The 27,776-nt window shown below is 42.8% G+C and overlaps 3 protein-coding genes across 3 annotated transcripts; 1 reads left to right on the top strand and 2 right to left on the bottom strand.

The window, feature by feature from the left end:
• Nucleotides 1–812: 812 nt before the first annotated feature.
• LOC307253274 (sodium- and chloride-dependent creatine transporter 1) lies at nt 813–15,059 on the bottom strand. Its single transcript, XM_080031250.1, has 14 exons — nt 14,966–15,059; nt 13,153–13,464; nt 9,783–9,914; nt 9,275–9,608; nt 7,891–8,023; nt 6,373–6,507; nt 6,119–6,222; nt 3,712–3,836; nt 3,477–3,589; nt 2,657–2,788; nt 2,198–2,300; nt 2,008–2,108; nt 1,747–1,917; nt 813–1,518 (listed from the first exon to the last, which is right to left on the bottom strand). The coding sequence occupies exons 1-14, from the start codon at nt 14,994–14,996 to the stop codon at nt 1,390–1,392; spliced, it is 2,055 nt and encodes a 684-aa protein (XP_079887376.1). The 5' UTR covers nt 14,997–15,059; the 3' UTR covers nt 813–1,389.
• Nucleotides 15,060–16,414: 1,355 nt separating this feature from the next.
• LOC307252699 (transmembrane prolyl 4-hydroxylase-like) lies at nt 16,415–26,912 on the bottom strand. The gene is made up of 9 exons (XM_080030446.1): nt 26,221–26,912; nt 25,767–25,848; nt 20,936–21,132; nt 20,712–20,802; nt 19,496–19,658; nt 19,196–19,381; nt 18,490–18,580; nt 18,171–18,294; nt 16,415–17,564 (listed from the first exon to the last, which is right to left on the bottom strand). Exons 1-9 carry the CDS (start codon nt 26,605–26,607, stop codon nt 17,350–17,352), a joined length of 1,536 nt encoding a protein of 511 aa, XP_079886572.1. The 5' UTR covers nt 26,608–26,912; the 3' UTR covers nt 16,415–17,349.
• Nucleotides 23,694–25,446, top strand: LOC307252700 (secreted frizzled-related protein 5; the record flags this gene model as incomplete). The annotated part of the gene is made up of 4 exons (XM_080030447.1): nt 23,694–24,265; nt 24,638–24,813; nt 24,899–24,985; nt 25,127–25,446. The coding sequence occupies 4 exons, from the start codon at nt 23,694–23,696 to the stop codon at nt 25,444–25,446; spliced, it is 1,155 nt and encodes a 384-aa protein (XP_079886573.1).
• Nucleotides 26,913–27,776: the final 864 nt, after the last annotated feature.

Genomic DNA, 27,776 nt, shown 5'->3' with positions numbered 1-27,776 from the left:
AGATATTTGCTCCCAGCCATAGAATATTGTTTATTTTTGATGAGCCAAAATGCAAGAAATATCCATTTTTTCCATTATATAGTTCTTGTTTTTCAGGTGACTTTGCGAATTGTCAGGGTTTCCTTACACAGGGGTCAACCTCCACAAATAAATGATCAACCTAGGGAAAACACTGATATGTGTGTCAAGTGTAATCAATTATAAATAAACAAATAAAATGTGCAAATTGAGTTAATTTTTTTATACAGACCTGTGTATCTTTTGTTTGATTGAGCCAGAAAGAATACTTTTGTACTTATCAATTGTATGTTTAATACATTTTAAGTATGAATGAGACCATGCACTGTAAATAAAGACTCTTAAAAACACATTGCATCCATCTTTATCTGGTTGTTTATTGCTTCTTTCGTGATGTAACATCAAGTCTCTTTCCCCTCACCATGACCCAGTCTCCTACTGTCAGACTTAAATTGCTCTCCGTCTCTTAAGATGGAAAATACTGATCATCATCCCCTCCAAATATTGTTAACACTGATTCACAGACCCTACAATACACTGGATACTTAAGTTAGTTCATAACACACAGCTGGAAGTGGTGATGCATTGTCTTTTTTTTCCTTTTTGTTTTTTTTAAATAAAGTTATTTTATTATTATTATTTTTTACAGTTAATTAGGACAAAACAGTTGGCAGAAAACAATGGCCAAAAGCAAAGTCGTATGTAAATGAAGACACCACTGCTATGATCCAACACACACAGCTTCTTACAGGCACATGCATAACCCCCACTCACACACTTCCCGCACACACACACACACACACACACACACACACACACACACACACACACACACACACACACACAGATACACAGGCATATGTGCATCTACACACACCCACATTCAGACCAAGGGATATCAGCAGCAAATATGAGGTCTTACATTTAGAAAGTTTCTTCAGAATCAGAATCACAAGATGGCATGACATGTTGGAACAGATGAGACAGGCACAGAAAAGGGAGCTATCACAGCTACACTGGACACATCACACTCACAGAACGAGACAGGACGGGGACAGCACAAAGGCAGGGAGCAGAGAGAGGGGGAGAGCCAGCGAGGTAGAGTCAGAAAGCAGAGTAGAGAGGGGGGGATATCAGCATGTGATGACTGCATGGGTGTGGGGCAACTTTTCAGTTCTCCTCCCGTCTAATCTTTGGTCCATTTGTCCAGGGACTTTCCGTAGGTTTTAAAACTGTCTGGTGTGTAATCAATCTCAATCTACGCTTTTCTCTTACCGGGGCCTGTTTGGTGTATGTGTGTACTTTGTGTGATTGTGTATGCGTGTTATCAAGGGGCGATGTTGGCTGTGTTGTTCTGTAGGCCTCGGCTCATTAGATGACACTTTCGAAAAGCAGCGTACTCTTGGTTCCTGCAGGGGGCAGCAGTTTGGCTCCGCTCTCAGGGGCCATGTACTCCAGGTGATGTCGGCCCCACACTGGCGTGGTGAGGTGCTGCCACCGCTGCGTGGGGGGAAAGACAATGAGCACAGGGACCATGAGCTGTTTGTCGGACAGATGCTTCCGCCTTCTCTAATGAGTAATGAGGAGATCAGCAAACCAAATAACCGACAGAGGAGATGGAGGGGGGTATCCATGGAGACACATTTGTACTGAATACAAACATAACCCCCCCCCCCCCACACACACACACAACAGAATGTGTATGACCATGCACCCAAGCATACTGACCTCCCGCAAGGATCCTTTGCAGCGCAGCAGTTTGTAGAGGACTGTGACGGGGATGCAGAGCATGGAGGACAAGGCCAGCGCCCAACCAAGCAATTCACCCCACAGGGGGTAAGTGTACACTGTGTTGTAGGTAAGGGGCTTGTAGTTCACCACGTGGAACAGGAAAATGGCCTAAATGTACCAAAGAAAGCTGTGAGCTGTTACTTTACTTGCAACTGGTACGTTAAGTCTTTATAAAAACACATAAAGAGCGGTACTTACCACACAGACAAAAGGCGTGATGTAGGACCAGCACCACTTCATGTAGGGTAGGGGCTGATAGCCGATCATACGAGCCACGTCGTCCATGAAACGGTCTGCCCCTGAGAGAAACGACGCAAAGATGACGTGATAATGCATTCAGTTGTGACGTTGGTGTTGTGTGTATTGTAATTGTGTGTAATTGTCTCACCATAGACCCATGCAACCACCACACATTCCCAGAAGGCCTGCCACAGCAGAGTGATGCCACTGGCAGAGTAGTAGTCAAACAGCTGGAAGACATACATTCCTCCCTGACGAAAACAGAGAGAGCAGTCAGCATCAAGGCCACCCCGTTAATACTGTATGTGTGACCTATTTCCAGGCCTGTCTCCATTTTTTAGGCTCTCATTCAAATCTATTCCTAGCACTGCTAGGCATAAGCCCAATTAAGTATAAGCTACATGATCCATATTTTATCATCATAAGAAACATTTAACAAACTTCCACAAGCAAAACAATCCCAAGTATCGGTAAAAGGCCATTGGCTTTCATCTAGTTACTGAGTGGCATTGTAAAAATGTATTGTTTATGATCTGCCGGCATCCTAATTACAGTTTTTTCCACCAAATTCTTAAGAATACAATACTCTGGGAATGTCTCACTGTACCTCAGTGACCATGGACATATCGATGAGGCAGCAGACGACGCAGCAGATGGCTGCCACCACCTCTCGCCGCAGGGCAGATTTAGCGGGTAGCATGTCCATGATTCCCGTTATCAATCCCTCAACCCCGACAAACTAGAAAAGAGAATGAAGAGGAAACAGAGAGAACAAGAGGAGGGGAAAAGTGAGTGATATTTCAAACAATAAGTGTATGTGTCGGATGCTCTGAATTGCAGATGTGATTGACAGGCAACTCAAATTCTGCAGGTAAGCATGCTGACGCAACCCAAAAATGTTTATGTGCACATCTTTGCAGTAACATATTTCAACCTCCAGTGTGAGTTAAGAGGACAACAGCTGCGCAGCTATTTTTACATAATTTACTGGAATTGGCAGCATAGTGTATGCATAGCCAATGTGGCTATGGCAGGAGAAAGAGAGAGATGGATACGGAAGAAATGAGGGAGAGAATGGAAAGTAAGTGAATGGATTGGAGGGAGTAGACAGACGCTCTCTATGTGAAACAGACAGAAGCTCATTGACAAATCCCTGGGCTGTAAAACAATGGATGTATGCACAGTGTCTCAAACAGACCCACAACTAACAGTCTGCTAAGAAATGCTTTGCTAAAACTGGACTTGATGTGCCCCGACTGTTTGTGTCATAGTTGTGTGAGAAGAGGTGAGAGAGAAGGGGCGAAACATTAGCTATCTATTCTACATGAAGGGCAACAAGACTGCGAAAATAGAACCAAGTCATATGTTGCAATATGCTTTCTACAAAGCTTTTAAGTGTAAATTATAAAACATTTAATTAGTGTTACCTGGCTGTCCAGGCCCAGTATGAGCAACATAAAGAAGAAAAGTGCTGCCCAGAGTGGCGCCATAGGCATCAGAGTCACAGCCTTGGGGTAGGCTATAAAGGCCAGGCCTGGACCTGCATATTAAGAAACAGCGTCAGAAGCATAAAGCATCGAGGTCATATATCTCTTAGCGTCAATACTCAGCTAATTGCATTGGGTTTGAGGCAGCCAGCTCATGGCGAAGCTGTGTTCTTACCACTCTCAGCCACCTTACTGATGTCCACGCCTTGCTCTGCAGCCATGAAGCCCAGCACAGAGAACACCACAAAGCCTGCAAAGAAGCTGGTTCCACTGTTGATGAGAGCCAGCAAGAATGCATCCCTACAGAAAGATACAGAGAGAAAGAAAATGATGCATTATAATATTCTGTGACATGAGGCTAATGGAAGATACTCAAGACAAACATTGGCAACAGGAGACAGGCTGGGATAGTGAATCAATAACAATCTCTATGCTGCTGTTGTCTCTGTAGTTGGCAGGTGGTGTGCAGAGAGCAAATACGCCAATGGGAACTCTGCTGTCTCAAGGTCTGAGAAGGCAAAGAGTGGAAGAAAAAAACCCCATTGACTATTTGCTACATATAAATATGCCTAGCATTATAATAATGCATGCCTGCCTCTATGAATAAATTATGTTGGAAATCTAATTCTCATTTCAGTTTCAGTACGAAAGTCAACAAAATCCCTGTTATCTGCTCCACATGCAGAGGAATGACCTTCTGTTTACCCTGACAAGTCCAATGTAGACGGCAACACCGGCCAAGAATCCTCTCTGATATGAAGAATGTATAAACAACAGCGGCACCATGGTAGTTATATATAACACCGTTGCAGCTGTTTTCAGAGGCAACTTCCACACAGTTAAGCGTCAATGGCCCAATTAATCTGAAGAAGTAAGCAAAGGAATGCTCGGGATGTGTATAATCAAGTGAGAGTGTTTGGGTTAAGAAAGCAGACCATACCAAGATTATTAACTAAAAGTCTCCAGACACACTGGCAGCCCTACGAGGAAGTAAGGTTCATGACACCAAAGGAAACAAAGTTGTTGGATGCAGAACACTTCACTTTACTAGTTGTGCAACAATATTACTGCTTTTTGCACAAGAGTAGTGGAGATGTTACATGAATCAAAATGGTTGATCTACTTTAGAGTGGTAATTGTAGGACATTTCAGCTCAACTTTTATCAGTCTAAGGGTTGGGTTAAACTAGAAAAAGAAACCTGATCCGAGTATATAGAAGAAACAGTTGTTCCAGACAGCAAGGAGATAGCTAGTGAGAGAGGTTCAATCCGTGCATCCTCTCACCTCCACAAGGTGTACTGAAGCCTCATTTTACCATAGGCTAACCTACACTTTGAGCCGAATGCTAATATTAGCATGTCCTTTTGAAAATATTAGCATGTTAACTATTGGATGTAATTATTCTGATGGTTGAGCATGTGACACTTCACATTCTGGCATGCACAATCTCAACGCATTGAAGTTGAACATGTAATGCCTAGTTAAACATTACCTAAGGTTAGCAAATGTTAGCATGCTACAAAAGCATTAGTTGTGTACATTTTTAATCTATCCAGTGGTTTATTCAGGATATTACACTTTGGACCAAAGTCTTTGACCAACAGATGACATTGAGTACTGAACCCTCAATGTATTATACTGTATATTGGCATCTGACTCTGTGTACACGTCTCCCCTCCCTATTCCTGTGCTACCCCCGAGTGTGTGTGAGAAACAGAGCAGAGCTGACATACCTAAGAGTTTTAACTCATCCCTCAACTTCCAATTAAGGTCAAGGCAGAGAAAATGTGATATGGCGGGGTATTTATTAGGCTCCTCCTATTATGGGCATATAAGTACACATCTGCTGAGATTTACAAAAAAAATAAAAAAAATATCCCTATTGCTGCTATGGAGTTGTGAACTACATCGCAAGGATCTGGATATCTGCCTGCTTAGGGTAAACACATGCAGGATCATTTAGCAAGCCTAAAAAAACAGCAATATTGAAGCCAACTGTTGTTGGAAACAGACAATTTAGGTCGGGTCTGCCCTACAATCTAACTGACCCTTCTAGAGTTCCATTTATAAAGCCTTTTAAAAAACATAATGGAATGCATTCCCTGAAAACACATTTTCAGATATTAAAGACACTGCTATGAATCTCCCTGGCAACCTACTTGCTTCTATTTTGATCAGGGAGGGAAATGTGAGTAGTGTACTAGGAAGTATTATGGACTTTGATCATGATTCCCTAGGACACTCATATAGTGTATTCAAGTCTAAGGGTTGTTCCGGTCGCCAGAGAACTGCACAGACCATATAACATGGCCCTTTATTCAATGCAATTAAGAGAGCATATTTTTGAGATAAATCGTGTGATAAGTCAATACAGATTGAAGTTGCTCTCTTTCTGAGTGTCTGTCTTAAAAGAAAGCCTAATTCTAGTGGTAATTATGTTTTTTTCCTTTTCGATTGATAGTAGTACTCAAGCCAACAGTCACATTCAGGAGTAGGTAAAGTCTGGATGAAGGTGTTTGTGTTGATGTTGGCCTCCTTCCAGTGATGGTGGTGTCTGATTGTGAGGCTGTGTGTAAACTCACTGGTAACAGTTGTTATGGAAGCGGTTGTAGCTGCCAAGCGCTGTCAGGGCGCCCAGTCCGATGGCATACGAGAAGAAAATCTGAGTGCCGGCATCAATCCACACCTATCAGAAACAGAATTATCCAAGTAATGTTTCAGAGTCATATGACCTATGTTTCTTGGATGTTGATGTTGATGTTCAATGTGTCTGCCTGTCTGTCTGTTTTTTTCACAACGCTGCTAGACAGATGTGGAGCTTCTGCAAGAGTCATACCTGTGCTTCTCCGAGTTTGGACCAGTCTGGTTTCAGGTAGTAAACAATCCCATCTATAGCTCCAGGTAGAGTGACTCCGTGGGCCAAAAGAACCACCAGAACCAGGTAGGGGAACAGAGCTGTGAAGTACACAACCTACAGAAAGATGGAAAAAGAGGGCGGTGAAGTACACTTCTAGATACTGTGGGACCAATTTGTAAGGGTATACTTGGGGGTAGGGGGTGAAGTTTGAGTGCTATGCATTAGAACTTGCATTTAGTGAAAGTAGGCAAACCCTTAAAACAATATACTCCTCACATTACATGAAGTAAGTACATACACAAATGATCATATGATGAATTTAACACGCTAGCTTAAAAAGTAAAGTGCTTATCAAAATGGTCAATCAACTATGGTCAAATGTTTCAACAAACCGGACCTAAGTATGTTTTTATCACTTTGATTAAGCAATTACCTGCTTTGCAAATACTCAAGTCTTAAGTAGAAGCCCATTAGGTCCTTCCTGTAGTAGATGTGTAATGGGCCCTGTCATGTTACTTTGAAGAAAAGGTAGCCTGTAAATGGAAAGCCAGACAATTTGTAAACCTCCTGCAATAGCAGGGGTTTTTGGCACACCTTTTTCAGAAGGTAGTCTTTGTCAAGTTATGCTTAGAAAGCTGCCCCCTGCTAGCAGAAGCATCAAGTCCCAGCTAAATCCGTGTAGTAAGAGAAAAGTAGTGAGAAAGCACATATTTGCCTCGATCTAGGGCGAACATGGGCAGAAAAGCCCCTTTCCAGCTCTCAGACATGTACATGATGGAAAGTTACTAATCGGCTTACAGCTGGCTGGCTGGTTCAATCTCCTTCATTATATTTCCCTCGCTCTATGAGCTTTGGCTGCCCTGGAGACAAGGAGAGGTATGCAAACACAAGCATCTCCAGGTGCCTCAAAATATTGATGCATAGTTATGTCAACGAAAGAGAGTACACACATTTAAAAAGAATAAGAAGTGGGCCTCTTTTTTAAACTTATACATGGAAGTCTCTTGGAAAAATGTGTATGTAGAGTTTAACAATAAAGGGATCTTTGGATCAGTGGAAGATTATAGCTTTACTGAAATAATAAGCTGCTCATATGCATGGATATACGTGAGAAAACCAGCAACTACACAAATTGGCAGACATTCAAAGAATATGTGTGTGTGTGTGTGTGTGTGTGTGTGTGTGTGTGTGTGTGTGTGTGTGTGTGTGTGTGTGTGTGTGTGTGTGTGTGTGTGTGCTTAGATTTGTGTTCACATGTGTTTGAGTCTAGACACTGATCTCCGCACTACACCAAGGCGGATTTGGGGTGAAAGGGCAAAATGCTGTAATTTTTAAAGACTTTGCATGAAGCCATGGGAATATTAGTCTGCACTCCATAACCCCTGACAGTGGCAAGTAAAGCTTCACATACAGTAAACGTATTAAACCTTAACTATTCATCTGCAGTCCATGAACCCAAACAGTGACATGTAACATAAAGAATCATGAATTGTTTACCTTGCCAGTAGATTTAACTCCTTTCCACATGCAGAAGTAAACAATGACCCAGGTGACCAAGAGACACAGCACCAACTCATAGCTGATGTTGCCAGGCTCGTGCAGCCCACCAGACAGACGGAGTACTTTACGCCTACGAAGAAGAAGACAAATATGCACTTATTATTATTATTATTATTATTATTAATATAGAAAAAAGGTATTTTCCCTAACACACCTTGGGCAAAGTCAAACAGAATGTATATAAGTGATAAACAGGCTGACTGCAACATCAATTATGTTTTGCAAGTCAAATTGGGCTTTTATAGACATTGTAAATGCTAGACAATATCTGAATCATTAGAATAAAGGACGCATGACTGTACATTCTGGGTACAAAGTGCACTAACAGTAAAGTAAGACCCAGAAAAAATAAATTGGCAGTAAATCAGTGTTTTTTTAAAAATCTTTAAGGTGTTGACTTTAGATAACAGAATGTACACTGAACAAAAATATAAACGCCAAACATTAGTTTTTGCTCCAATTTTTCATGACTTTTTTTACATACACAAAAAGCCTATTTCTCTCAAATTATATTCACAAATTCGTTTAAATCTGTATGAGTGCGCACTTCTACTTTGCTGAGATAATCCATCCACCTGACAGGTGTGGCATATCAAGATGTTGGTTGGACAGCATGATTATTGCACAGCTGTGCCTCAGGCTGGTCACAGTAAAAAGACCAATCTTAAATGTGCAGTTTTATCACACAGCACAGTGCCACAGATGTTGCAAGTTTTGTGTGGCAACATTTGTGCAATTGGGATGCTGACTGTAGGACTGTCCACCAGAGCTGTTAAATGTTCATTACTCTACCATAAGCTGTCTCCAAGGTTGTTTCCGAGATTTTGGCAGTTCATCCAACCGGCCTCACAACCAGAGACCAGCCACCTGGACAGCTGGTGCAAAAATTATTTTGCATAACCAAAGAATTTCTGAACAAACAGTCAGAAACATCATCTGCATGCTCATCAAAGTTTGAGTGGGCAAATGTTCACCTTCGATGGCATCATGGGGTGAACAGTGCCTAATAAATGTCTCTTTTCAAGAAAAAAACATTTTAGTGGCCTTTTATTGTGACCACCTTTAGACAAACCTGTGCAATAATCATGCTAGTCTAATAAGCATCTTGATATGCCACACCACCACAGGTCGTTGGATTATCTCGGTAAAGGAGACTTGCTCACTAAAAATTGTACATAGACAAGGGCCTAGACATTTGATTTCAGCTCATGAAAAAAATTGGATTGGCGTATAAATATTTTTGTCGAATGTATTCCTGGAGATTGCTGACATTCTGCTCCACCCCCACCATGAGAATTCCCCTAGACAAGGTATGACATACTCCCAGAACTCAATGACTGGGGAGCGCATGCCCTCAGTCTCCGTGCAGTTGCTGTTGGAGAGGAGAAGCTGGGCTGAAGAGGACAGGTTCAACGGGAAGGCGGAGGACAGGAGGTTGGATGGGGTGGCAGCAGATGACGCTTGGAGGGCACTGCGGTTGTGACAGTTGCGGCGGAAGTCCTCTGTGCAGTTAGGGGTGTTCCAGGGGTGTCCACAGGAGGCCCAGGGCAGCTGGTTGGTGAAAGAGTGGAAGAGAAAGTAGAGGCCCCACACAAGGATCATAATGTAGTAGGTGTTACAGAAGAACACTATCACCATTGAGGCCAAGCCCAGACCTGACAGATGGGGAGAGAGAGGAGGTATATGATGGGATGTTATTCTTTTTTTTTTTTTTTTTTTTTTACAAACGAGAGGCGATGAATGACATGCAAACACCTTGTTCGGAGAAATAAAAAATGTGTGTCTCTTTAAGTCAAGACAGCGTTCACAATATACACAGAGTTTAGTACCTTTGAAGAGGGGTGCGATGTTCCAGGCAGAAACCCCTCCCTGCTTCATGAATTGTCCCAGTGCAATCTCCAGGAAGAAGACTGGGATGCCTCCGATGAACACAATCAGCAAGTAGGGGATCAGGAAAACCCCTGTAACACACAACACATTTATTTGTCACATGGTCACATTCATCACGTGGTATCCGAAAAAACAGGTAGGTAGAAATTACAGTCCGACCGATTCATCGTGCGATTATAGCCTATCTCAGAATAATCGGCATCGGCTGGAAAAAAAAAGGCAGATTTTTTTAAATTATTATTTATATCAAGCAATCGTGTTTAGTGAAATGCATTGCTGCCCTGGAGGTAGCCTAAATGAATTACATTAAGGCTATAGCCTAGCAGACGTGTTGTAATACATTGGATTCATTTACACTACATTGACAGTTCCCCCTGCAACCAATAGCAGAGACATTGGTCATCTCTTGCCTATTTATAACTTGTAGTAAGATAAAATACTTCATGTCTGAGTTTAAAAATGCCCCATGTCACTTTAGACATATTTGTAACACCTTATTATGTCCAACATACAGCATTTTGTTGTTGATATTATACGTATTCATTAGAAGGACAAAGACCGAGAGAGACAGCAGGAGAAAGAGTTTAGCTAATTTAAAGAAATAATTCTCCCGATGATAACACTAATAAAATCTATCTTCTTTACCTGGGATTCTTACTTCAACTCATCACATTGACAATCAACAATGAGTTTTTTATGGGTTTATTATTAGAACCAGCCAGGGTCATTAGTGTTGTCTTGCTCTTGGAAGACAGTGTTTATTAACAACACTATTGACAGTAGCAATCTGACTATAATGCAATGTTTATCAAGTCTTTAAGGACAAAAAGCTGCACAAACACTAAGGGCTCTTACTAATCAAGCACTCAACACAACAAGGTCAAGAGGAGGAGGAAGCCATAAAGGGCGAAAGCGAAGGCACGGGAGGAATACAGACAAGGGCACGGATAAGAGATGCATTGAAAGAGTGTGTGGGAGATAACCTCGTCTCCCATTCCACAAGTGTTTGGACAGTTTTGGTCGTTATTGTCCTTGAACTTGAAAGCTGCAGAGAGCGCAGTCAGATGGATGTCTGTCAAACAGAGTCTGGGAGGAAGACAATAAAGCCCAGCAGCAGGAGTTATTAGTCCTGATAGAGACATCTCAGACTTGTTTGATTTTGATTAGCAGTGGTTGGTCTTGGCCTAGGGGCAAGTGGTTTGTGCTCACTCAGTGTTTTCTATAAATAATCTCTTGTTGTGAGTCTCATACTGCGCTGCGATCAGGAAGATAAACAGCAGATACAGATAGTGAAAAAAGACGGAAAAGGCATTCAACCCACTTCATTCAAATGCCACGATTTGTTCTGAATAATAACATAACTGGGTGATGCTACCACAGTGCGCAGATGGGAGGGATTCACATGACCAGCTATGGCGCAGAGCAGAGAGAGGCCAAGAAGAAAGGAGGGAAAGATGAATACGTCACGGGATTAGTGGGCCGAGAAACTGGGACAGTGCTGTGGTAGGTGAAGTTCAACAAATACAAACTAACACACTATGCATGCACACACCTGCTGATTGGCTCTACGACTGTGCCATTAATTGACAATGTGTGCCTTTTTCAGTCCATCATTCTCGGTCATTCTCTGAGAGCGGAGGCCTGTAGCCTTATAAGGGAACATTTGTGAGTGTGAGTCAAGAGAAAGGGGTGGGAGAACGAGAGACTCGGAGAGAGAGAGAGAGAGAGAGAGAGAGAGAGAGAGAGAGAGAGTGGAGAGAGAGGCAGGGAGGGAGGGATAGAGTGAGATGCATGGGAGGCGTGAATGGAATGAATGGAGAAAAAGCTTATGCTGACATAACCCAGCATATTGACCAAATTGTTAAGGAAGTGCATCCTTAATAGGCTAAAGTAAAGCCTCTACTCATAACCGGAGCAGACACCTCAGACCTTGCTGCAGAGTTAAAAATAAATAACATTTTACAGCCATTAATTCCACACAGTTCCACTACATTCATCAATTGTGTTCTCCAATGGAGTTTGTCCTTGTTTCTACCACAAGCTGGTGTGACTACGAGCACCAGGCCTTATCTGCTACTGTTGTTGTGTTGCAAGGTGTACCCTGGGTCGGTCAAAGAGCATGTAGTGTATTAGTGTAGCAGATGTGGCTGTGCCTACACTGAGAGGAAGGGAAAGATGGGCACGGTCACAGGACGGTTATTGTGTGACATATCCACATGCTCCTTATCAGGAGGAGAGTGGGAGAGAGCACCTTTGTGTATGCTACATGAGTGCTGGGCAGGAGCACAGGGGGTGGACTGTGTGAGGCAGGGCCATTGTTATACGATACCAGAAGGTGGGTATCAGAGCATTGGGTCACAAGACACACACGAGGGAGAGGGAGGGCACACGCACACACACACACACACACACACACACACACACGCACACACGCACACACACACATTCAGTTCCATTTAAACCAAACACCTCATAAAAATAAACAGAAAAGTGGGTAGGGCAGCGATAAGAAATGTCAATTCCTCTATTCCAAAAGGTGCGGTCAGGTTACTATTGGACAAGGTGGGATACATGAAAGGGGACGGCATACATATGCCAGTGAGAGAGTAGGAAGTCACTTTAGGGCAACTTTTACTGTGTCAGTCTGTTAAGCAATGGGCGGCAATAATAAATAAAGTGTAACCATGTGGGCAGGCACGGCTATTTGGCTACGTGCTCAGAGCCACGCAGGCCCTGCTCTGTGTACCTATCACATCTATCAGGGTATTACATTTCGCCAGTCATTGCTGCTTTTTGCTGTTGTCCTACCAACTGGCAGGGGTATGATACGGAAACTCCTCTGCCCTGAATAATCACTCGTAATATAGATAACATTTGCTCCAAAACTGTTATTTTACTTATAAATAATAGTTCTTTGTATTTCAAGAACGCTGAATAAGTCAGATTGACTTTTGACAGCATTTAACACAATCACTACCATGAAACTAGTAGATGATTAAGTCTTCAATGGCCAGATTGCAAGCAACAATGATGGATCATGCTGTGAAGAAGTTATAAACCTTGCAGAATGGTGACCTATATGAAAAGTTATGCACAGAAGAACTGTAACACAAGATAAACTCAATATTTAATATGAATGACTTAGTCCCAACCTTTGCTTGCATAACATTTTATAGTCATCTCTAGCTCATATAAAAAGCCCTACATTGGGCCTATAGAGATTGTAAAGTGAACTTCATCATGTGTTCATTGCAAGTAGTGTTCATGTGTGTGAGCAGAGAGTACGCAGTGAGTGCACCTGAAGCTCACCTCCTCCGTTCTTGTAGCAGAGGTAAGGGAAGCGCCACACGTTGCCCAGGCCCACGGCGAATCCCACGCAGGACATGATGAAGTCCATCTGTCGCGTCCAGGTCTCCCTCTCCACCACCGGTACTGCTGCTGCTACTGCTCCGTTCCCAGTCCCGTCCGCAGTCCCGTCTTGGGTCTGCGGGGGGCCGGCCCCTCCGTCTTCCCCGCAGCCCGGGTCCCCCACTCCGGGCACAGGCACCAGGGGGCGAGCTGCTGAACTGCCCTCCTCCTCAGACAGGGTCCCTGCCTCCAACTGGGGGAGACTGATTTCACCTGGACACAAGAAGAAGAAGGATATGCACAGGGGGGGGTCAGATGAGGAAAAATGGGACAGAAGGGAAAAAAGGAAGGGAAACGGATAAGACAGCAGGAATGAGAGTGTTCATTGAGGAATATAAAATACCCACATTCGTATCACTGCAGCAGATATTACTGTATGTTATTGTTAACACCTCTCATATCTAAAATAGACGCGTTCGCAACTTCACGTCAGCCGTCAGCACAGCACTGGAGACAAGATAAAGCACATTCTCTCTTGGGCCAGACTGCCAGTGAATGGACGTGGAGAAAGAGAGACTGCACGGTTTTTCCATTCACTGCATTTCAACACAACGCCGGCACAAGATTATTACAAAACTCCACTGAGCAGGAACAGGGCTATACTGTAAGTGTAATGGATACGCGTTGATATTGTATTTACAAAGATGTTTTGTTCTTTGTAAACACTGCCTTTACACAGCTAGCATTTGGGAAATAATCGTGTTGCAGTTTGCATCACTAAGCCCTCCCCCGATGTTCGTTCCCTAAGCCTGTCTCGCAGACAGTGTGATTAGTGGGCTGCGGTACAACACAGCAGAGAGCCGCGTCAAGGTACATCTCTTGCGTCTACATCGTCCCCACTTCACAAGGCTTTCTTTTTCAATATTCAACACACAAACACACACGCCACTGAACCAACACAAATAAAAGCAACGTGTGTGTCACTTCATTAGTGCCATTCCACATCAGTCAGCAGCCGCTCTGTGCTGGATGCAAAACAAGACAGGCAGCTGAATCCAGATCAGAGCAGTTGGGGGGGGGGGGGGGGGGGGAGAGAACAGAGGAAAGGGAAAAGAGTGGCGAAGGTAAGGGAGGTAAGGGACGTCAGCAACCGTAGAGCAACTCAACAAGAGGATACCAATGGTTTAAGATGATTTGTTTACGACATAGTAACACAGTATACTGTGATTTATGTTCAATAAAATAGATCACAATGTTAGGTTTATACAACAAAAACTATTGTTTTAATAATAATATGAATAACTCTTATTATAACTATATATATAATACTATGTTATTATATATCTTTTTAGAACAAGCTTTTTTTGGAATGTTGGATGTTACATGAGCCACCTTATTTTACAAGCCTTGCCAAGCTAATGATGATACTCTCATGGCACTGACATTAAACTTGATGAAATGATTTGTTTGGCTGACACCTGTTCAGCACCATATTTAGCTTGTCTTGTATGTAGTTAAAACAGCTCTGCTGTGGAATGTGTATCAAATGTATGTACAGTAGGCTACATTGTGATGATAAATATAGACCGAGGCAGGTATGTGAAGCTGGTGTGGGGATGCGTTTACCCCCAACAGAGTAGTCAGAGCAGTGGCTGAGGAAGGGATGCTCTAAAAATCATCCCCAGCATGTGGTTCTGTTTAAGCTAGTAGCCGAATCATGTGCTAAATGATTATGTCTCAGTATTGAGCCTTGGAGGTCATTCATCATACTCACCTTGGCTGTTCTCTTCCAACTCAGGTGACATGTTGCTGGGTAGCGGCACAATTTCTTTAAAATTAAAAAATAAATAAAGAAAAAAAACTAAACAAGCTGGCTTGTTGGTGTAGCCAGGGGCTGCTGAAGTTTTATAAATATACCCGGCTAACGAGGCACCCGGCGGGTTCAGAGAGGCAGACAGAGAGATGTAGCCACAGTACGCAGTGCTCCAGTCGGCTTTTTGCTTTTTCCCAGTTTGTTATTTGGCCTTCTTGAAAATTAAAAAAAATCGCAGTTTTTTTTATGATTATCAAACGTTAGAACCGGTCAGCTCAGCCAAGGGATGGAAAAATGTCACAAGGCGCCGCAGTCAGTTCAGCCGTTGACAATGCAGATTCAAAAGCAGTCGACGAAGCACTTGAAGGTAAGCCTGAAGAATCTCATGGATAACAGTTAGATGAAAATTATACTGCGCTTTAGGAAGTGAAGATTTATAATTTCAGTTTCGACAGCCCAGTCAGAAGAAGACCAAGAACTGTATGTGATGCCACGGCTCGACAGACGAAGAATGTGAACTGCTCCACGGTCCGTTAGCTGTAAGGCTCTGACGGACGCTCCCCCCGCCTCCTGCCGCCGTCCGCTAACCTGATTGGCCGAAGCCAGCCCAGTGCGGCGTGCACAGCATCAGCAGCAGTGCTCAGTCAAGAATGAGAAGAGTCACAAGGATGGCTTTATTTCATTGCATACGTCCTTGACCTGAAAACACGCAGTAACCGCAGATAAATGCCCCAAAAAGCGCGATGTACTGGTGTTTTGCTTTATTTAGTTGATCCATTCAGGCTATCGAGTCAGCAGGGACCTAGTGGAGGCTGCAAGTGATGAGGCCCCTGGGGCCCCCCAGATAACAACTTACTGTCACTTAATCAAATTAATAGTTATGTTAAGTATTTTTTTATGTGTTATGTATAACTTATTGTTATGGTTTTATTGCATATGATTTGTATCTGCTTTTTCTTACCTTCACAGTACCTCTTTAGCTGCAGTCCTTATGATCTGCTGCTGCATGCCTAACCCATAACCCACAAACACTGGGGCGGTGGGGGAATAAAAACCTACAAGAGCATGTTTCTAGTTTAAGGAGAGCCTGTACCCACAGTCATAAAAAAAAATGTTTTGATTGCTCACACAATATTAGCAACAGGACAAAAGAAAGGGTGACGCACAAATACGTCATTTACACATTACAGCTAGAGTGGACACATAGGGGATGTTGGTGCAGCAGTTGATAGTTATAACACAGTGAAAATGGTAGCATGTTTAATTAAGAGAAATTGTAGTGTTGTATTTGACGTTGGGCGACATCTACTGGACATTTTCTATATGAATGATCACAACAACAATAGTGCTTATAAAACATTGCTTTATATATTTATCAACTTAGGACAATTACAATAAAATACAGCGACGGGATCAGTGCAACAACTAGCTGTAATAAATAAGCTGTAATAAATATGAATTATTTTTATATAAATAACCAAATGGTGGCAATAAATAACACACAAATAAATACTCTGACAATTCAATATTTTTGAGTTGTGAGGATAAGGAAGACACAAAAGTTTGAATATCAAAGACATTTACACCTGAAGGACTGGCCTCCCACACGGCCACACCCGGTGTCACAAGAAATTATTTTGTCCAGTGAAGAACAGCCATGAATTTGCAGTAGTCGTGGGGAACCCTTGATAAATACAATTCCATGATACACTCTGGACAGACACCAGAACAGAAATAAAAGATCTCACAAAAACATCCCTCGGGAATACATTCACAGATAAACATTATGATATGGCTTATAACAAAAGGATTTAATTCTATAACAATAAAAAAATGCTGACGCACAACAAGAGCAGATGAAAAGTAAACGTACTGTAGGAAAGACATATCAGCCCTTCAACATGGCTGCATGTTGTTCAACTCGCATATCAGTATCCATATATATCTGTTATTCTGAATAAGTGATATTTTCTTAAGGTGTGCAATAATAGAGAATGGCATTCACTCTATTCAATTCATGTGTTTGTTATTTTTACATAATACATTAAATGAGAGGAAACCAATGCACCACGATTCTTTGTTAAAATTCCCCAAACTTTTCTGATGTAATTGATTTATACGTATTGAGTAAAAATGGATATCCAAGCTGTGAGTTGTGAAACAAGATGCAAGACAGATTTACTGAAAGGAGAAGATGTGTGTATGATTTTTTTTTCTTTTTGCAATTTTCATTTTGACTAAAGCATCTGACACTGTGGAAAGGTCTGTCGGGCATTACTGTCTTTACAGATGCAAGACTGACTCGGTCTTATAAGTATTGTCTCGTCATTACAAAGGCCCCCTGGCTATAAATCCTGGTGGAGGTCACTGTGTGAAAGGGGTTGGTAATGCTCCTCTGTGCCCGACTTAGCGCGATGCCTTTGTGCTACTACTCTCTGGTAGCGGGCCTGCTGCTGGTGGTCTGGGTCCACATTTACCCAGCTGTTGGCCACCCACTTCACCCCGCGCCCCACTGGGCAGTCGCCGTGCAGGGAATACTCATCCAGCTCGCCCATCCAACCTAGCAAAAGGCAGGGGAGAAGAGGAGCAGCATTTAAGGGGAGGGGAATGAGTGTAGTAGTAGCCACTGGAGTGAGGTAAACAAGATGAACAAATTCAGTTTAATGTCAACAACAAGCCCAGCTCCTAGGAGTCATCACCCATGATAGTCACAACTGATCTCATGACATGAGGTACAGAAAAAAAACAAGCAAGAGTGGAGAGAAAAAAAAATTGGTAACGAAAGGGCAGATAAAACAACATAAACTAAGCACTTCCAATGAACAACTTTGTTCCCCCACATGCTCTCAATCCATCTGCTGATTCTGGCACGTAGTCTTATTTTTTCCAAATTCGGAAACAACTTCTGAAAGAGATCCTTGTTTACATAATTTATGTGGGTTACGCAATTTGTGATCAAATGGAAGGCGGAACTCAAATGTGGTTAGTTTTCCACCTCTGTAAGGTGACACATTCACAGAGAAGTTGGGAAAAAACAACAACACTAACATGCTCAAATCTTCTGGCCCTAATATCTAGTGAAATGGGGTTCGATCTGGATAAACTACTACAGTATGTGTTTGGATACGTGTGGATAAAGGACACAGCAAAGGCCTTCTATTCTTACCTCTTCCATCAGAGAGATGGTTGTACCAGAGGAGAGCTGTCCCAGCAGTAGGATTCATTCTAAAGTTCCCTCTGCCACATGTCTCCTGCGTGTCTGTCAGATCCACTCCATCCTGGACCAGTGCCTAGGACACACAAAACCGTAAACAACTGGCGTCTAATCATTTATTTTGGCACACTGTGTTCACTACTTAGGTGTCAGATTCCTTGTCATGGGTCAGCACTGTCTGCGTGCTATCAGCAGGATTCAGGTCAGTAGACAGTTATCATCATTTCACTGTGGCTGCTTTAGGACTGTGGTTTGTGAAAGCACAACTCACCTGCTCTTCATATGTACGATTGTCTGCCACGGGAAAGGTTGTCTCTCCCCCTTCCTCTACTGAGCTGAGGTAGAACAACATGGTAAGATACCTGGGAAACAAAACAAGAGATGAATATGATGACAAATACAGATCATTGTAAAAGAGAGATTATTTTGTTATATCAACCAGCACCTAAAACTACTGTCTTAAAGCTATGATAATAGTTTGGTATATAGAAAAAAAAAATATTTTGAAAGTATTAATTTTAAGAAACAGGTGAGAAAAAACTGATCATGAAGCTACCCATGAAAAAAAAATGCCTTTGCCATTACACCAAAATCAGAGTAATCTACAAATACAAAAACTGAGCCAGGCACATCCCAATATACTGTGTTAAATATCATGAAAGTAAAAATTATTGCAATATTTGTACATATTACATACCTCATATACAAGTTATTTCCAGTACTTAGATTGTGTAAATATTTTGGTATAATGTTGTTCATTCCTATTTAATATTGTTAGATTTTATTGTTAGGTTATACCTGATTGCATTAAGCAAATATTCTTATAAAATATTATACACTGGTTTCTTTCACATGTTTCTATTCTAAATTGGAGCAACTGTAACAAACCAAATTTCCCCCCAGGGATCAATACAGTATTTCTGATTCTGATTCTGAGGAACGTGTGTAATCAGAATAGCATTAGGTATAACAATTACCTGCAAGGGACCTCTGCTAGAGCAGATTTGTTTCTGGCGAGTCGTGAGTGTGCGCAGGTACTCTCTGAATGAGAAGCACTGCTGTCATGGTGGGCATTACTGAAGTCTCCCTGCTCATAGCGAATCACCTGCAGCGGCTCACTTAGCTCAACCAATGCAGAGGGCAAACGTGTCAGACTGGTCACTCTGAACAAAAGACATAAGGGAGCAAACATAATGACAAAGTATTTTATATATTAAAAATACCGACATGTAGGCTACTTTTTTAAACTGGTGACTTAAGTTTGTGCGTGTGGTTACCTGTTCCTGAGTGTCTGCAGCACATGGTGGGATCCCGGACCTTGGTAAAGGAACGTATGTTTGTTTCTCTGTTGGAACCGACTCCGGAGATTCAGCCTCCGCTGTTGTCCTGGGCGTTGGGACACAGTATAAACACGCTTGAAGTCCTCCAAGGTCAGAATCCCTGCCAGGAACAAACAAATAAACAAACAGACAGACACACAAACAAACAAACCTTTAGTAGACTATTTTTATTCCTTCATATAGCTGGGATATGGGATATAAAGGCGCAGTTCAAATATGACCTCATAACTAGCATGGATATGAATGGAGCCCTGTGAAATGATTAAACCAGCCTTTCACTGATGCAATACCACGATTCCAGTTCAGATGAATTTATTCTTGAATTATTGGACAATGTAGAGAACAGTGGGCTTATAACAGCCTCCCTTCTTTCTTTTCCTCCAATCCTTCCCTCTTTGTGTCCAAACGTATGCTGTCACTCTCAGCTGAATGAATGTCTGCCCCCTCCCCTCCCCCCCATGAGTTCCCCTGGGAGACCGCGCCCCAGCCGCAACAATAGCTCTGGGGTGCCAGAGGAGAGGTGGCAGTGGGGGGAGGGGGTGGCGGGGGGGTTAACGAAAGAGAGTGGAGGTGGGAGCGTGGGGGATACAGGGGATCCGGGGGAAAATGAAGGAAAAAGGGTTGGAGAATAATCAGTTTTTAATGAGATGGGACAAGGCAGCATCCGGACTGGGATGTGTGCAACGCCTGGCACAATGGCATCAGATCAAAACGGTGTCACCCCTCTTCCGGCCTTGCCACTCACAAAGACTCGCACGCAATCACAGCCACCCGTCAGCCACTTACTCTTTCCAGTTACACTGTGGCAGAAACACTCACATACACAGAACGGAAGGACATAAGTCCCGCAAATTTATTAGCTACACATATTAATATGACATTCTCATCTTACCTTAGAAAATGTTCACTTCTCTGACAAATCCATAATTACAGAGTGCATCTTTAGAAGATGAATTCATTAAGCTCTTCCATTTTGAGTCATATCCAGTTTCACCTATTGTCTCACAGATGTAATACATTTTTTTTTTTTTAAAGAATTCAAAGTTGTAACGCTTATATCCTAAATCTGAACTCAACTGATGCTGCGTTCCATATGGAATTAGTCCCAACAGTCACAAATGAACCAACACGCATAAACCACAGGGGCACTCACCTGTCGGGCACGTGTCCAGACCAGTGAGTATCTGCTGTAGGTTGTCCGGGTTTAACCAAGTTCCATCCCGCGAACGCGAGTGACTCACAATCTGGCGGAGACACCAGAATCTTTTCACATTTCAACATAAAGTAAAACAAGTTCTGAAATGAATTTTTCTAGAACTCTCTGTTCTCCCTGCAGCTTTATGGCATTGTGCATACAAGATGTTGTTCTCTTTTCACCTCATGCTTTTGCAGCAGCCCATCCTGGTTGAGGTCCAACAGACTGAAGATCTCGTCCGTGCTGAGAGAGAGTAGGGGCTGGTTTGACTCCTCTTGTCCCTGGCTGGGTGCTGTGGTCTGGCTCTCCATCAGACCCTTGAGCTGAGCCAGCTGCACCACCACGCGACACTCCTCCTCTGACAGGAAGCCGGGGATCTCTGTTGGGAACAGGGAAAAGACAACAGAGTGGCACGTTAAGGACAGATTGCAGCCTTGGACATGTGAGGATAGACACTGCCAATACCTTCCAAATATCCTAATTTGACACCTACATTTTTTCACATATTCGACCAAATAATCCAAACAATTAAGTTTTTTTTTAACTATCATAAATAAAAACTGAGGCTGTGGTGGAGTCTACATTTCTCTTGTTTTGCACTTTATACTATCTATGGTTTTGCAATAACTTATTTTGAAAAAACGCAATGTGACCAAATGCAAAATTATGGAAATGAAAGTTCCATGTTATCATAATACCAGTCTAACCGACCCGAGATTAGATTTAGGATCAAGGATACACAATCCATCAAAGAGTGGCTTGGAGGTTATGCAACACTCATCAAAACATGCAAAGAAGTGTCACAGACTAACTGTTGTGCATAATGATTCACACATTCACACGCAGAGGTTACACACAGTGATTAGGTAGCAGTGAAGCCATTCATAGTTCAAACGCAAATAAACTGAAATGTTCAACGTTTTTTTGTAAAATGTATCTTCAAATGTCTCCTCTTCACTTAAAAGCTCTGCATGCACACACACAGAACTGTCGCACATCTGAGAGGGTGAGGAAGTGATTGATTTAAAGTGGATTAGAAGATCTCTGATGACGGTGTTGACTTGAACTGTCAGACTAAAAAGATTACTTTAGATTGCTTAACAAAACCTTCCAGTGTGATGAGCAATTGGGAGATAGATTGATTAGTGTATGCTAATATAAGACTGATAATGATGTGTAAAAAGCAAGACAAATCCAATACACTTGTTATCAAAGCGCCTAAGTGAAGCACCTTCTCATTGAAACACCAACATCACAGACATAGCAAAGTGTTTTCACCAGCTCCTGCTTTCAGTCAATTAAAATCATGCAGATGCTAAATTAATTTACTAATGTAATGAAGCCGACTACAGCCAGAGTGAAATATGGGATCCTTATATCACATTACAATTGTGGGAAACCACTTCACTTGGGAGCACATACACTTGGGTGTTAATTTATTATATACCTTTCGTTCTGTCTCTCTGTCTTGCATGTTTAAGTAGGTGTTCAGGCACCGAAACCCTTTACTGTGTCAGTACACATAATGAGTAGAAGCTATTCCCCTCCGTCAGTCCCCTGTGAGCCATTTGTGGTATAGCCTATCTAACAGTCAGGTTGAATGAGTGGCGACACCGGCCTTCTCCCAGAGGATTGTGTAAACAGCTGGTGTAAACAGTGCAGGCTTCTGGGAGTCATTAATTGCCAATATCAATTATTACAAAGCAGTAAAATAATTGCATTCGGCACAATCACTCTTCTGCAGCTACTATACTTGTTAGTAACGTTGTTCAGCTAAAATTCCATTTTATATATTCAATTAGATCTTTTTTTTTTTTTTTTTTTACAATTATCCATATCTGTCAGTAATTTCCCCACTTAATAAAAGGCTTCCGGGTTGGCTGCCTGTACAGTAGAGACCTTGTTTGTCACCCGTGTCTTTTACACTGTACCCACTTGGTTAATTCCTATTGTCCAGTCAAGCCTCATTAATCTGGATAACTGATATGAATGAAGTGGGACTGAGCCTTCCTCTTCCCCCTCCCACTACTGTCTCTTTCTCCCCCGGAAAGGAAGTGACCCGCTTGTCTGAACAGGAATCAGGCCACGGCTACACAGCAGGACTACACCAATTTTTTTTGTGTCACACACACCCGGACGAAAACGCACAAGAAATTGCACGCTAGAGCTGCAACTCCTGGTCATTTTCAGTATTGATTAAACTGTGGATTATTTTCTCCATAAGTCGATTTATCATCTGGTCTATAACACTCATGCGTGATAGGAAGAAAAAGAGCGGGTTTCCCATCACAATGAGCCAGGAAAGTTTTCTTGTCTTCTATGACCAACATTAAAAAATCCTTAAAACTCTGTATACCAAAATGTTGGACAAAGACAGTATATCCTCCCATTGGGGGAGATGGAACCAGTGAATTTCAGGCATTATCCTTAAAAAATTAAATAAAGTCTGAAACAATGATCATTTATCAGTATGTTTCATGTTTAAAAATGTTATTGGAAAAAAGCAAGTAAAAAGCAAATAGGTCAGAGCACGACAAGCTAGCTAGGTAAAGGTTGGAAGAAAATGCGGGATGGAAAGGGTGGAGGAGTTTCACTACATGTGTTCCTTTATTCAAGCTGTGGGAATGGAAATGGCAGAAAGCCAATAGGATCCAAATGCCAAATCATCCACCTTACAAATTTTGAGATCTGTCAAACACACTTAAATCTGCTGATAAATCCAAGTGGATTGGGATCCCTAATAACTCTTTAATGTTATGCCCTAACCCTTCTCCCTACTGTTCTCTACGCCTCCCCTTTCCCCTTCCTATGCAAATGTAATCACCGCCCACTATAAATACACCTATCCTGCCATCCTCTCCTGCACTGTCACACAGGGGTCTTCATTCACTCCAGAGACACACTTCAGGATTACTTCTCCTTTCCAACGGGTCTACCAGGATGACTGCAGTGCTGTGCCTTCATTTTATCTCCCCAAAGTCCCCCCATTCAGCCTCCCTACTATTTTTCCTTTTGCTTGCCGGGCCTAGCAGTACAGTAGCGCCTGGTCCTGGTCGGGCAAGGGTGGGTTTGGAGGGACGAACGAGGGCTGAGAGTAGGGTTAAGTCTGGAGTAAAGGACAAGGTCGGGGACAGGGCAAGTATTGAGGGCAATGCTGAAAGTGGATTTGGAGATACTGGTGTCTCTAGACCATCAGGAGCTGCAGCAAGAGAGGACAGTGAAGTGTGGGGGGACCCTGCTACGACTACTGGCTTCAGGTCCGTGCTTCCTATCGGTGAGGGTGGACTGTGGGAGCCCCGCAGCTCCAGTCACTGCGTCCCCGTCCCGTCAGGAATGGTCTTGTGCCAAAACATCGGTTATGACACCATGAGGATGCCCAACCTGCTGGGCCACGAGTCCTCAGCTGAGGCCGTGCAACAGAGTGCCAGCTGGCTGCCACTACTTGCCAGAGAGTGCCACCCTGATGCTCGCATATTCCTCTGCTCTCTCTTTGCACCCATATGCCTTGACAGGTAAGTTTTTTTCCCCATTCAAATATATTATATATTAACTATATAATGTTGATGTTGTAGTAGTATAAGTAGTATAAAACCTTAGTAAGACCAGAAAAAAAGATGAATGCCTAAATTACAGGAGGAGCAGGGTCATCTAGGGGTAACACCTTTTGAATGCGATGCAAATCGGTTTCTGGTGTTTGAAAAGAAAGGCCCCAGTTTCACACATCAGGCCATCAAAGCACTGTAACTTCCTTTGTGCCACATTAGCACCTCTCACATTAGACACAGAAAAACAAGTCACCAAATGTTATTTAATTCAGCCTTGTTTGCTCCTCAACACTACAATCAATGCTGCAGCACCTTCCCTCTTAACCTCTTCTTTATCAGGTTTATATCACCCTGCAGGAGTTTGTGCGAATCTGTACGGGACAGCTGTGCACCAATCATGAGTTGCTATGGCTACCCCTGGCCAGAAATTCTGCGCTGTGACCAGTATCCCGCGGACCATCTCCTGTGTATCTCCTCCATCACCAACAGCACTATTCACCTAGGGGGGCGTAGAGGTAAGCATCTGACTATGAATAAGATACATACGCTTAAGGTGACTTCATTAAACAAAGGATTAAATTAGTGGTTTGAACATTTCAGCGCCCCAGGCAAGCTGCCGGGATTGTGAGCTGGAGGAATCCACTTCTTCAAAAGACACACTGGAAACCTTTTGTAGGAGTGATTTTGGTGAGTATCAATTTTTTTCTTCTCTCCTGTTCTATTTTTAATGATATGTTTCAGACATTGCGTGTGCTTTTTGTTGTGTTGATTGTCCCTCAATTCAATTTGATGCCAATCATAGTTTGTGTTAATCTGCTTTCTTGCCAGTTGTGAAACTTCGTCTGACACGACTCAAGTACAGTCCGGTAAGCCTGTCTCAGTTCTCCCTGGCTGCCAAACTAAGCGTTCTGAAGCACGGACCCCTGTTAGGCGGGCAGATCCGCTCCCGCATCCAACTGTGGCTGGAGAGGGATGCCACCTGTGTGAGGAACATGACGCGGATGCACCGGAAAGGCGGGACCTTCCTAGTGACGGGCACAGTGCAAGGGGAGCGCCTGGTGGTCAACAAGGCCTATGCCTGGCACAGACCAGACAAGAACTTGAGGGCAGCTGCGCGCAAATGGAAACATCATAGATGCAGGAGCTAGGATTACAAGCAAGGTTAGAAAGAGCAAAAGAAACAAAGTAAGATGAGTAAAACGGCTATGCATAGCAAAAGGATAGACGTAGCGTTTAGAATTTGACACGTGAGGTACCAACACTGTGTCCCGGGCAGTTAAGGTCAAAGAAATAAAATATTTTTAATGGAGTATGTACATATCTGTGAATTTTAAGTAAATATTACTGGTCTATATTTGTATGGCTTTGAGTTTTTTTTTTTAAATTGTGTGTTCTAAAATCCTACTTAAAATGACATTTACTCACAAATGGCCGATCATACCCAGAAGTCTGTTAGGAGGGCACCTACCAAACAGCAGAGGTTTCAGACTGATCGTCTTCATCTCGTGTTTTCTGTCTGGCGTGAGAGACACCTGCTGAACATGACCCACCTGCCAATGGACGACAAGAGATATTATCAACACGCACTATCACAAAAATGAGGTTGAAATGCTTTGACAATGCATTACATTTGGATTCATATGCAGTGTTTCAAGTTGGGCTGATGCAATAAAAATATATTTTAGCCAGGCAGCATTCTTGAATTGGAGGATTGGAGGATTGGGGGAAATGGGCGTTGGCAGTTTTTATAGCAAATAAACATTTTTGAACATTAAAGTCAAATGTACTTAAAGTTTACTATTGTGTACATATTGAAAGTAGCCATACTTTTCATTTGGGTAACACTACTGTAGGATGTTTGTTCGATCAGTCAATTAAAATGGCAAACTTAATCGCACTAGTATTGTTCCAGGTTTCTTTACCCGTATTCCCTCAATGCGAGCAAGACTGAAGGTTTGACTCTGCTCCTCCGCGTGCAGCTCTGCTGGCGCTGGGGCAGAATGGGGCAAAGCAGGGCTCCCACTATCGCTGACTGATGCTGAGGTGTCCCCGTCTGCACTGACAAGTTCCCCGGGGCCGTTGTTGTAGTGCACGTACAGCAGCAGGCCGATGACGTTCAGGATGTACACATGGAAGAAAACCATGACAACGACGAAATAAGCCCGAGAGCAAACGCTACTTCTCTGGACTTGCACTCGGGTGGAGCGTGAAGGGGGGTGGAAGTGTAATAACGATGGTTTTTCGCCATCGTCGGAGTCCTCCTGCCCTATTAAATGCTCCTGAGCGTCTTCCATTGTCGCGTCTTCCATTGTCGCGGCAAACGAACGCGAATCAGTCGTAGTGGATATCTGGAGATATCAATTTACCAGGTAACGTTATTATTGACTGCCTGTGTCTTGTCTGCCTGACAACGTTAGCTGGCTGCTTGAGGTTAGCAAGCCTAGCTAGCTACCCGCTACAAACCTCTCGCTCTCGTCGCTGCTGCTTTTTACCCAAAGAAAGTGGGCAGCTCCGAGCGAAAGAGCAGGTGTGCCGACAGTCGATTTCTGTGTTGTATAAATATGTCATTATAAACTACAGTCCCCTAATCCCGTGTTAGCTTACTGGCTGGAGATGATGCTGCCCCTGACAACCTGAATAACAACGAGACGGACAAGCTAACGACGGCAGAGGAGCCGCCGGGTGCCCCCATGAAGCGTTAGCGCCCTCTAGGGTCAGCGCCAGAGCACAACGATAGTAGCCTATTGCAGGCAGATCATGGTTCTAAAAAGTTGGTGGATTACCAGAGATAAGTTTTAAATGGCTCTCCCTCCTGAATACCATCTTCTGTCCAACCCTACTCAACCAAACAAGGAGTAGCTATTTTGAACCCTAAGACCTCAATAAAATAATTGTCAAGCCTTTAACCTAATTGAGAAGAGTTGATACCCAAAAAGTTCACCCAAAAGGTGATAGTTAATTGGTCTTGTTCGCACAAATTTGTATCTTGCAAGAGAATAACGTGTGTGCACAAGGCAGCCTAGGCCTACATGTTGAGCCTTGTGAGCATATGATGGTAAGTTGGGTGCACAAGATGGACATATGGATCTTGTGCGCACAAGATGATAACTTGAGAATAACTAGGCTACTGCACAATAGGTCTATGGTCAAAATAGGGGTCTTGTGTGCACAAGTTATTTATCTTGTGGGGTTGTTGCTGAGGACAATCCTGTGTCTATGTGCCAGAGATGGTTGGAGATGAATATCGATTTATATCTAGCTATATCTATTATCTTGTATTGATATATAACTTGTTTGCTCAGGATAACTAGTTTGCAAATGATAAATCAAATGGATTTAGGGACTTTAGGGCCTCCGTAGGTCATCCTAACATCATCAGAGTAATTTTTCAGATATTGGAAGCTCCTTCTTCAGAAAAACATAGGCTATATTATTGTTTTATGTAGTCTGGGACGTGCCTGTTTAATTAATTGTTTAA

Source organism: Ammodytes marinus, assembly GCF_949987685.1.
Source record: "Ammodytes marinus genome assembly, chromosome: 7".
NCBI lineage: Eukaryota > Metazoa > Chordata > Actinopteri > Uranoscopiformes > Ammodytidae > Ammodytes > Ammodytes marinus.
This window is presented reverse-complemented; position numbering and strand designations above follow the sequence as displayed.